This window comes from Anas acuta, chromosome 6 (genome assembly GCF_963932015.1).
Source record: "Anas acuta chromosome 6, bAnaAcu1.1, whole genome shotgun sequence".
Lineage (NCBI taxonomy): Eukaryota > Metazoa > Chordata > Aves > Anseriformes > Anatidae > Anas > Anas acuta.
Genome location: NC_088984.1, coordinates 38353816 through 38365815, shown reverse-complemented (window position 1 = coordinate 38365815; position 12000 = coordinate 38353816). Strand labels below are relative to the sequence as shown.

General features: G+C 44.2%; 1 protein-coding gene across 6 annotated transcripts in view; it reads right to left on the bottom strand.

The window, feature by feature from the left end:
- Positions 1 to 1423: 1423 nt before the first annotated feature.
- Positions 1424 to 12000, bottom strand: part of PLCL1 (phospholipase C like 1 (inactive)) — a 184505-nt gene continuing 173928 nt past the window's right edge. For all 6 annotated transcript variants that reach the window (XM_068686606.1, XM_068686610.1, XM_068686612.1 and 3 more), the window contains exon 6: positions 1424 to 3166. In XM_068686606.1, coding sequence (XP_068542707.1) covers positions 2984 to 3166 — 183 coding nt within the window. In that variant the 3' untranslated portion in view covers positions 1424 to 2983. The remainder of the gene's footprint in view (positions 3167 to 12000) is intronic.

Genomic DNA, 12000 nt, shown 5'->3' with positions numbered 1-12000 from the left:
GTAAAATTTGGTAAAAAATATCCCTGCCGATTTAAGATTAATAAGGTCCATGAATGGCTGGACTAATTCAGCCTCCTTTCCTGTGCCTCATGTCTGGATTCCTTCATGTACACGAGAAGCAAAATACAAGTGAAACCTCCGTGTCTTCTCTTTCCCTCATGGGTCACGGTGCTGAACAGAGACTAAGGACTTGATGGCAGAGTGAGAACAAGTACCCAGGTAAATTCATTCCTGTACTCCCTCCAGCAGACATCTTTGCATGCCGGTCTGCTGAGAGCTTCTCTGATTTCTCTTGCCAAACACACTGTGAACAACTACGCATACCTATAAACCCTTTCCTACCATCACTTCTGCAGAAGTAATTGCTATAGATCATATCTGTCCATTCAGGTGAGAAATGAGGCAAATCATACCGACATGGAGTGAGGAGAAGGTTTTACAGCTGCAGGAAGCCAGGCATGTCATGCAACCCTTCCCGGCAGGCCAGGCAGTCCCTCATACAGTAATGCCATCAATGCTGGATATGATCTTTTCCATGTCTTCTCTTTTGAGGCTGAATTTTTATTACTCTGGTGACCACTAGCATTCTCTCCCAGTGACTTTGAAAGGCGCACAAAAGATGAAATGGACTTTTGCCACCAGCCTCTCTTCACACGGGAGGGAGCACAGGGCTGCGGGGCTGCAAGTGCCAGTGCCTGGAGTGGCCCCCGCTGCTCAGGGCTCTCTGGGGCACGCAAAATTTTCTTCTTGTATTTCAGCACAGAGAGACACAGCCTGAGACTGGCACGGGACATGATCTGAGTGCTAAATATAGTATGGAAAGTATGTGCCTGCATGCTATGGGATTTCTGTCCAGCCACCATCTTCTGGTTCAGCAAATGCATATAGACCGAGTGCTGTGTGGTACCTCTGGCAACTTCAGCACAGAAAGTAAGCCCTTCTCTCATTTTCTGAAGCAACTCTGACCTTCTGAGAGGAATGCCTTATGAAGACTGCTTCTTTCACAACTGGTGGCATTAGGTTAACAATTTCCGTCCTCCCTAATTGTAAATTCTGAAAGGCCAAGTGCTGTTTTTAATATAAACACAACCCATGATGAAATAAAGAAGGTAACCCAGGAGGGCAAAACACGACCATGCACCATGATCTGAGCTTCAGGCCTTGCGTGAAACACCAGACACTCCTTCTCTGAACCTTATCGAAGGCTAAATACACACTCATAATCTAACGGAGAGATAAACAGAGGATTTAGTCCTGGATCTGAACAAATATGGCAAGTTTTACTTAAATGGTATTTAAGGCGTCTGTGTTACAACCTTTGCATTAATACAGTTCCTGTTCAAGCAGGACCTTATCACAAGCAACTCACCCACACTGAGTCTCGCTGGTTACCTCCTGTGTTAAAACACTTTAAAAACATGGGTCAAAGTTGTTTCATAGCTTTACTCTCTCAGTAATGTGCAACATGAACATAATAGTGTTATTAAGAAGTCAAAAATAACTTAACACAATAGCTATATAAGATTCTCCAATGGTCAAACCTTCAGCAATTACTTTTTGTTAAGTTCAGAAAATTAGTATATTTGTTAATCAAATTAATTTAAAAAGTAGCTTTTCAAAATAAAAGCAATGCTTTAAATAAATATAGTCTTTCTTATAACCATAAAACACTTAAGTCCTGTTTAGGTAATACAAATACTACACTTGAGCACAGCACTTATGACTGAAATGAATGTTGTGAGTGTACATGAGCTGGACATTGGGAAGGGCAGGGCTGCAATGCTTTGGGACATTTTCTGTGTCCCTTCTACAGCAGCACAAAAAGGCATCCAATCCTCACTGCTACCCTAAACACTTGACACGTGCCATGTCATTTGTAACTGCTGCATATAATTGCTGGTACCCTGTTTTTTCCCCAAGCTATTTCTCTAACACTACACCCATAGCAGTTCTGCAGCCTTGTTTCAAATTTCTAGCACAGCATGATTCTTAACCACAAACAGAAGGCCAGATCCTGCGTGTTCTATCCCACTGACTTCAACAGGATCACTAAGTAGAAGGCAAGCAAGATCTGACCTCTCACACCTCTTCTAGTAAAGCTCACAGCTTGTGAAATTTATAAAATCTTCCTTCCAATACTGGCACCATCGGGTGTTTCAGAAGGACCTGAAGCTCACCTTCAGAGTTCACAATCACTGAAGAATATTCACAGCTCCTTGTAACTACAGGGCTGACTAGCTATGTTCATCACTACACGAGTTAAATGCTTATCAGCAAAGACTGTAGCTGTCCTGCAGATCTACAAGGTAGCAATGATTCACTAGAATGAAATAAATCAGCTAGTTCTTACATTAACATCTGTTATCTGGATGTACCCCAAATTGCAGTTTGCTAAAAGTCAATGAAATGTACACCTGAAATCTAATCATAATCTATCCAATAATTCTGACCATTTAATATATCCTTTGCTTGAATTGTTCATTAAAAACCATGTTCAGGATCTGCAGCAAACTTCTGTTTTTGCCCTGACAAAAACAGCCATTAGTGACATTTGTTGATGCACTTTGTTTGTTTAAACAGCTTAACAGTAATATAAGTTAAATGATAAAAGCTGGAGACTAAAATAAAGCACAAAACTGATACAAGTACTCTCTATTTGTTTTGATCTTCAGAATGAACAGGCCTATTCAAAGATGAGAAAGGAATAAATTAGCAAATGGCTAACGTAATGCATGAAAGGGCGTCTAGAAGATTTGCATGTGCGCACACACGCACGCTTGCGTACAGACAGCTTGGCTTCATTAGAAATCTCACTACCAGAGTTTAACTTAGATAAATTAACTGCATTAAAATACTGACATTGTGAGGATTTTAATACTATCAACACCCTGTAGAGGGCATTCCTGTGTGAATTTTTAAATGCTTTAAAAAAATAGTTTAGAGTTATTGAAATCTGTGACAAATGCGACAGTTCTGCCTGTGATCACAGCCTCCCATTCTCATCTCCTGTATCCTTCTCCTGTATTGCTTCCAGGCACCGTTTTGACTTTGCATCTGCATGCCCGCTTCCAGTTTTGCTCAGTCCGCAGGACAGGCAGGCCAGCTGGATCTGCTTCATGTTCTCCAGGGCTTCATTCTTGGCGTTCTTCAGGAGGTCACCTTGGCCCTGAGGACGCACAGACAGACAGGCAGAGTCAGGGATCACGCACATTGCTTGGGACCAAAAGCAAGAACACCACTCTTATGTCTGCTGAACTGGTCGGTACCATGGAGTGTGACCCAGGTCCTGTTTCAAATCCCCTCTGCCCTCCCCCCCGCCCCCCTTAGTGGAAGGGACTGAAGCCCCTTGTGCTCGGCTCACCAGGGAAGGCAGCAGCCAGCACACTGGGAAGGGTGAGTGTGATGGGCACTCCCCCCTTTCCAGAACACCCCTTGGGAGGCAATTTGGACTGCTGTAAGGAGCCCGTCACCTCCCAAGAGCCTGTCCCTGCAGGGAAATGGACTCTCTTCTTCCATAGTCAATAGCAAGGTCCTGCCAAAGACAGGGCAGCACATGGTACCCTCTCCTTGTGCCACTTCTCCATCCTCATGAGAACACCCCTCACGTCAGATCACAAGTGGCAATGACTGCAGGGACCCAGCCGGGGTCCCGTACAGGCCACCAGACCCCCGTTACCCACCTCTCCTTGCACCTGGACTTGCTATCCAGCCTTTAGCAGGCCAAACTGCGTAGTTACAAGAAGCAGGGCAGCCTGTAACACCGCAGTGAATCCATCCGGACCACTGTAAGACCTTCATTCAGACACTTGGGAATGAAAGACTAAATGAGTCAAAGCCTAATTTTATATCTGCTCAAAGCATGCAAGGGTGAAGTGACTAACAGACTGTCAATCCAATTCGTAGCTACCAGGAAAAACGTGTTACATGAAATTTGTATTAAAAAGTTTGTGTTCAAAAAACGCCAAAATGAATATTTATGCAATATTGATATCTCAAGTGCTGTAATACAAGATTCTGGTGCTAGAGGATACAAATAAATAAAAACCAGAAGATGTATCTGCTAATTAAAATTCAGTATCACTAAGAACTCGAGCTGCTCTTCTCCTAATGTCACCCGAAGCACAGCCTAAAGCACACCACTGTGCAGCTGTTTGTGAGCATATGCAGAAGGAATAACCATGCTGCCTGAAATGTCACATTCATATCCCTGCAACCTAACCTGACCTCCTGCAAGCACAGATGCGTTGTGAGGTCTCACAGGAGACAACAGATGTTACCGCAAGAGCTGGGGCACAAAGGAAGGGCGACTGACCAACTCTCCTTCAGTTTTCAAAATAAACCAGATGTGTTGGAGAGGAGACATCACAACACCTTCCAGCAGCGGGAGCACCTCAGCTCTCCCTTCCCCAGCGATGAGAGGAAGGGGTTTATCTGACACTGATGACCACATTTCCCTTTTTGCCAGCGCCTGGCACCAGGCTTGCACCGCCTGAGCCTCTGTTAACAATGTCCACAAGCAAGAAACAATGGTGGCTTGCAAGTCTTGCACTGGTAAACACCACGTGGGAAACAACGTCAGCCAGAGATGGCATCCTGCACCCGAGGAGGTGATTGCCTCATCTCCTGGTGACATGAATTTGTCCCTGCTGAACAACACAAATCACTACCCAGATGCTAGGGATCCAACTTAATGCTGGAGTAACAAAGAGCGCAGGGAGCGAGCAGGCAGCTCCGTGCTGTTGGGTATGGAGCACTTTTTAAGAGATTTGTATCTCAGCAGCGTGGCAGTTATGGGAATACACAGATGAACAGCTTGGAACCCAGCAAGCGGGCATGGCTTGGAAAAAACAAGACAAGAATAAAATTTACACAGCACATACTTCACATAGCTGTGATCTTGTCTTTAGGACAAAGGTTGGGCTTATGTTTAAAGGTGGTAGGCAGGGATTCAAGAGCCCCCTCCATGCCTCCAGTGCCCGACACCACTGTCTCTGTCTGCAGAGGGATGGGGATGCAAGCCAGTACTGTAGCGAGAGGGACAACACACCACAGCATAGCCAGAGAGGCAAACACGGTGGTAGGTTCTTCATTACACAGGTGCAATCTGAAGTACTTCAGTTTTCGAATGAAATAGACCCAGCTGCAGCAGGGCTGGCTGCTAGTTCCTGTGTTATGTCACACATACGGGACTGCAGGCACTGAAGGTTGTAACAACGAGCTGCCAATCAGCGTGACGATGGTTTGCAGCCTTAAATTCTCTCAGTAAAAACCTGTCACTACATATTCATGCACAGGAAGAGAAAAAAATCCCCTGAGCACAAAAAGCAACTCAAAACAGACAACCCTACAGCACCATGAACAACTACGCCCAAAAGCTGAGAGACCCAGTGCAACGGAGAGGTAAAATAATGAGGGAGGCCCAGCACACGGAAGCATCTGGTGTCCCCTTAGTTGGGGTGTCGAAGGAAAGACTTCTCGGAGCTTGTTCTCTGCTGCAGCATGGCTGACGCTTCCCTGGGCAGCAGGAGTAGTCCCATATGCTGTTCATGGAAGAGGAGGATTTCCTGTCATGCAGCAGCAGATGAATACAGCTCTATAAGCTGATATAAAAAGAGCTTCAGCTGAGCCTACATTGCCTTCTTACATTCTGTTCCTTCACAGGGAGAGGGGAATCTTTCTCAGGGTGGCCCATGAGCTGGATGAGTGCTTAGGGACGCACATTTGAGACACCCATTTAAGGGAAACTGCTTGGGATCTGATAAACCCAGTTGGAGGACAAGAGCCTCAGCCCATCCTGCAAAAACTCATTTCTGAATTCACCAGAAGCCAAGAGACTTCGCAGCCAGTTTGCCAGTGCTGAGCCATCAGCTCTCCCTTATGCATATTCTGATTTCACATTTAAGTAACCAGGCAATTCAGATTACAGGTTTCATTCGAGGCAATGCGTGACATGTCTTCTGGTTCCAAGAAGAGAAAAACTCCTCCTGAGCATACTTCCAATGTTTTAAAGATATTCTTATTTTGCAGTGATCTAAAAACAGAAATGGACTTATCAACACAGTGCAATTCCATTCATGTGCAGACCGATTGATTTATGTCTTAGTTTCCTTGTGCTTTTTATTTTTAAACAGTTGGCTTGTTTCAGCAAGCTGAAAGAACAAAAATTATTTTGAATCATCTATCACAAGAAAATTAATGACAAACCAACCCCCCCTGACAGAGCTGTCATAATTCTAGAGACAGCATAAAAAAAAAAATCTGTGGGCATGCTCTGTTTGAAAAGCCATCTGTTTGCTTTGAAAAACTGGCTGTGAACATAATCCACTTAAGAAAAGTGTCAGCAAAATTGTGTCAACACCTTAATGAACTGAACACTGGATAGAAACTGGGGTAAACTTTGAAAATAAGATTGCATTGAAACAACCTTCATAAAACACTCGTGATAATCTCTGTGCACAGAACAATCCTCTTTGCTCTTACAAACAAAGCATCTCTCTTGCATACAGAGCTCACAGCAGTCCATTTTGGCATCTATCAATCTTCCTTCAGCTATTGACATCACCAGCCTTCCTAAAAATGAATACTTGTGAGAAAGGCTGAACTCAGTATTTGGCAAGACACTGAATTAAGCCAAAATAGATTAATAAAGCGTTGAAATTGAAAATCTGATAAAGAGACCCATTTTTATTTAGAGCTAGAGAACATTAAATGTAAGGCTCCCTACACCTAACTACACCTAGCTGTGAAACCTCAGCACAAATTAACATTACTGTACAAATAACAAAGCTTGTCAAGCAAGGGTAAGATTACAAACCCATACCTTGACAGGTTAACGCTATTTAGCAACCAGGAATAATCTGTCATGGCTTTAAATATTGCTCAGTTAGATAGATAGTGGTGATGGCTACAGATTGGATGAATTCTGTATGCTTTCTTCTTTTTTCCAGACTCCGAAGTTTTTTTATGAGTCAAGACCTCTTTAAAACCATCTACAAGCCAGACTCTGAGGTCTTGGTGGTGGTGGTTTAGGTAAGCAAGTGAAACACTATTTTGTGTTTGATTCGACAACACCTTTTTTATACAATGCATGTGTATTCCTACACGGATATCACTCTGGTAAAGGTACGTACATAAATTAACATTTCTGTTCTAATGCTTCCCAGGAAACACATTTACCTCATAATGACTGTCAGTTTGGGGCTCCTACCCTTACAGGGGCCCAGGCTGCCCGCACCAGCATCAGGGGGCTGCAGGAGGACCCTGAAGGCCACAGCTTGGCCCACTCTGACACCGCAGCACTAAAAGCCTGGCTGGTACAAATGGGTTTCTTTGCCACCAGCCCCACAGAAAAGCCTGTTTTGGGCAAAAGGGCCTTTCCAACATCCCAAACCAGCTGTGTTTTCAGGCAGGCTGAAACACTGGCCACGAAGGCCATTTTGTAATCTGCTTCTTATTAAATCAGATGTCACGGATCTCCCGGCAGACACATTCCCTGATAGCATATTATGGGAGCTTTCCTCTTCATTCCACAGGGACTGAGTACACAAACAATAAATAACAGAGATCTCTGTTCCTCCCCTGCTGTCCCTGCTGCATCACACTCATGGTATTAATGCTATGTATAAAAAATAAATAATCAAAGAAGGAAGCCTTTGCATTATTATTTAATCACAAAGTAAAATCCCCACCCCAGAGCACTTGGCTGAAGAGGCCAGACACAGCCAAGTAAAACAACTGCAAGCACTGTGTCACTCCACATTTCAGATGTGGCACAGGTAAAATAACAGCACTGATAATCCGTGCTGAGGGACTCGGAAAGCAGAAATACTGAAGTGGTTGGGATATTCATGTACTCTGTGTGAAGGCTGCATTTACTGCGAGGGGCACATTTTCAAAGTGTCACAGTGAGACTTTAATTGTGTTTAATATTAATAAGGAGACATGCAATTAAACGATCACACATGGCTTTGAAAGTGTAATCCCGAGAAGGAAACCATTAATGAAATGATTAGTCTGCTATGTTAAACTTATTACAAAGAGCAGATATTTTTCCAAGCCTTCCTCAAAGTCGAACGTGGGAACAACTGAGCTGAATTTGATTATGATACATCCAGGTTTCAGAAGAGAATGATCCAAAAATATATGGAGTATTTCTATATCAATGCAGACTTTAAAAAGAAGAAGAAGAAAAAAACCCTTTTCATTATTACTGTATTTCTTTTGACAGGAGCTTTACTATCTGTGATAAAGATCATAATGTTCATGTTAGCACAAAAAATGACTCTACACAAAGATTACCCACAAAGCATATAATCACACACAATCTCAAAAATAAGGACTTGTGAAAATAAGTTGCCTCACGGGAAAAGCAGGGACCAAATGTTACTTGCCATTCTTTTAAGTTCTGGCATAGGAGAAATTCACTCACTGTCAGCAAATGAATTAGTAAGGAAGGAAGGCCACAGATATAAAAGCTGGCATTTAAATGGCACTTGTATCATTTAAGGGCAGGATTTTGGAGAGTAGCTTCCCACATACCAAATTCTGATCCAAACACAACAGCTTGTTTCTACATGGCTTACACCAGAGATTTGCACAAAACAGGAGAGCCAAATGAATCCTCACTGAGGCCAGAGTCACCCCAGCTTCTCAGTACTCGTGAGTAATCCCAGACGTCAAACTGGGCGCCTCACCTTGGTGTTGGTGTGTTACTTGGAGACCTCCTCTGCCACTTCCCAAAGCAGGGTCTTGCAAAACTTTGCAAGAAGGAAATGCAGCTGAGCATCAATTATATCACCCAGAGAACATTATATCACCCAGGTGCACGAAAAAGAAAATATCCACCCAGGGAAAGGCAGTTACCATGATGTGAAACATTAAATCTCTTTCATGAGAGCTGGAAAGGGAAACTATTCTTGAATAGCTTTTTTTTTGTGCAGTTTTGTTTGACACAAGCTGAGATGATAAAGATAAGGGGAACATGAGTTTTTAGATAAGTATCAAAGTTGAATCAAAGGTTGTGCCAAGCAATGAGGGCTGATCTGCTCAGCACAACATAGCCTGCAGCTCAGACAACAAAGGAAGAGGAAGATCAGGATGAGAAATACAGAAGGAAGAGGAAGAGCTGACAAAACAGCCTCCTGCAATCAGAGCCATTCGGATTCTTTTAATTACAAAAGCAACAGCTGCACCCCCTGACCTGCGCCTGTTCCCTAGCTGCTGTCTTCAGGGCAGCACAACCCACCTGCCTCCTCAACAGGCTCTGCTGGGACGCCAGCAGGAGGAAGGTCTGCCTGAGGTGAAAGGCAGATTTACATGCTGGGGTGAGAATCAGAACAGCCACAGCAGAGACAACTCCTCCCTCCCCGGGAGGAGCCACCGTCCCGTTTGATGACTGTTTATGGGCACATTTCCTCATTAGACAGAGGTAAGGCTCAAGACGCCAAGACAACCTCCATCCATTTCATGAACCAGCTGCATGGATGCTGGCTCCAGGCTTTCCTGCCTCTCTCTCATTACTCAGGGGGCTGAGAAGGCTCAGAGAGTAGAAAGAAACTCGAGATTTTTACTACTAGTTTACTACAAAACTGCCAGCCTACCACTTGTATATTTCCAAATTGCACAACACAGTGAAATGGAGACTTTGAGAGAAGCCTGGGAGGCGGAAATGGGCAAAACTCTGCTGTGATGTAAGGAGAATCTCAAATACAGCCACACAACCAGCAAAAACACCAATACTCAGGAAAAACTTCCAATTCTGGCTGCCAGACTTCCCAGTGCAAGATCACTGCCTCGTGCAGCTGCAGCAACTTAGGGAAGACTGTCTGTGTTTGTAATTCTCCTCCATGACCTGCCTAATGAAATAACTGAGAAGGACCTATGTGAAACACAGTCAAGTGCCCTCCCAAACACCACTGGCTCTAGACCAAAGCCTGAGAAGGAATTAACATCAAGTACTTTCTTGACCTGCTAAGTGGCAAAAGCACTCTCGCTGTAGTGTTCCCTATTGATCTTTGAACAGACCTTTCCACTGCAATCTATGGCCTCTCGCAAATCAATGGCACTGTACAGATACAAACCTATTGTTTCACGCAGGCATTCTATGCATAAAAAAAGCAGGCTTTTTTTTAAATGCCTCTTGGTTCTCTCGCATCTGGGTGTTTTAATTAAATTACCTTATATGAGGCTGTCAAAAGCCATAAATGTGAACATTGACTTTCTGTAACTGTTGCAGCAAGAATTCGCTTTCAGAAATAACGGCATTAATTTCACATTAGCAATATGCCAAGCAGTTCAGCTGTCTGTATGTCTCCCAGGCACTGCATCTCACAGACAGTTTGCATGCACAGACACAAAGGTACAGACTCTGGCTCTCAACGCCTCCATGCTCAGAGCCTGTCTTTTTTCTGGTGCTAAGTTTGAAATTGGAGGGGAGCCCAGGAGCGCACAATCAATAGCAAGAAAACCCCATATCACTGAAGAAATAGGGGCGCTATTTATTTTTAATACACGGCCATGAGGTGGAAGTCTAAGCTGTATGTCCAGGCATTTTTTAGTCCTCCTTTGGCCATAAAACCCAGTTCCACACGTGTACCAGCACCAGCTCATAATTCTAGTAAAGTCTGAAGAGTCCTAGCAAAAACAAAACAAGGGGGAGGAAAAACGAGGCGCTAAGGGCAGACTTTTCTTGCATTTCGTTTTTCTAATAAGGGACCAGCTGTGGGAAAAGATCCGTTTTGCAGCTCGCAGAACACCTGTGCAAAGCAAGCCCTGAGCAAAATGCTTGGCTTGAAATAGCTGGCACTTCCCTACCTCCCTGCTCCCCGATGTCACTGACACACAGCCGCGCCGGCTGCAAAGCACACAGCTAACGCTGAAATCATGTCCTTCTTCACAAGTGGTGACAGCAAAATGTCCATTAAGTTCATCAGAAACTGGGAAGGCTTTACCAGCCTTCTCAGATCTGGTTCTATGTTGACTGAACAGGCAACTGTGCTATTTTTGGCTTTCACGTGTTTTTTCTTGCTTGCTTTTTGGGGTTTTGGAGGGGGATTGTTACAGGAGATGGAGCACAAATATTCCCTGCTCTCCTCAGACCACTGCTTAGAGCTATAGCTTAAAAAAAATAATTCCTGCAGCTGTGCTTACTGCTAACTGAAATAATCTAATTAAGATGAACTGAAATGAGCTCAGACAGAGCACTGAGTCTCTGGACAGGTAACAGAGCATACTCACGTAGCGCTGCTTCCTACATCCTGCTCCTGAACGCTCTCCTGGTCTCAATTAATTGCTTGGCACAAGGACCTATATGGTTTGCAGATCTCTGTCTCTCTGAAGGTGGCTGGCAAACATCAACACCCTAATCAGGGTGCAGGAATTTGGAGAACCCACCACAGCTCCCTGGTCCTACACAGTGGACATGTAAACCTCTCCTTGTGGTGCTGGGCAGTCAGCTTGCAACCTGCCCATGAGCGGCACAGACAGATAACTGACTTCGTGCTGTAGCAGAAAGCTTAATTTAAGCTGAGACAAGAAAAAATGCTAAATCACATGAAAGAAAGGAGCAGTGTGGGGGGGATTCAAACAAACATAAAAACTAACAGTTAGGATGAAGCATGTTTTTAAAAGGTACTTTACCGTGACCTGATCCACCTCATGTCTGCCAGCTCAGATGGCATTCCTGTGAAGGTAACAGCAGGTTTGCCAATGAGACTGGCCAGTGACTTTGGTAAAAGCAGAACTGAGCCATTTTCCCTGCTCACATTCCCGCAGCCAGAGGTCAGGAAGGCTGCTGGCTGCCAGCAACCGTGGGACCCGTGTGCTAACACAGCCTGTTTACCTTGGGAGAATCCCAGCTTCTCCCTCCCAGTGCAGATGTGAAACCAACTACAAACAAGAGCGCATGAGGTTATTTTTGTAAGAAACACGCTGACCCAGGAGGCAAAGAGCTACTGAAACGAAGTGATTGAGGGAATAAAAAAATTAGGAAGGGTCAGAAAC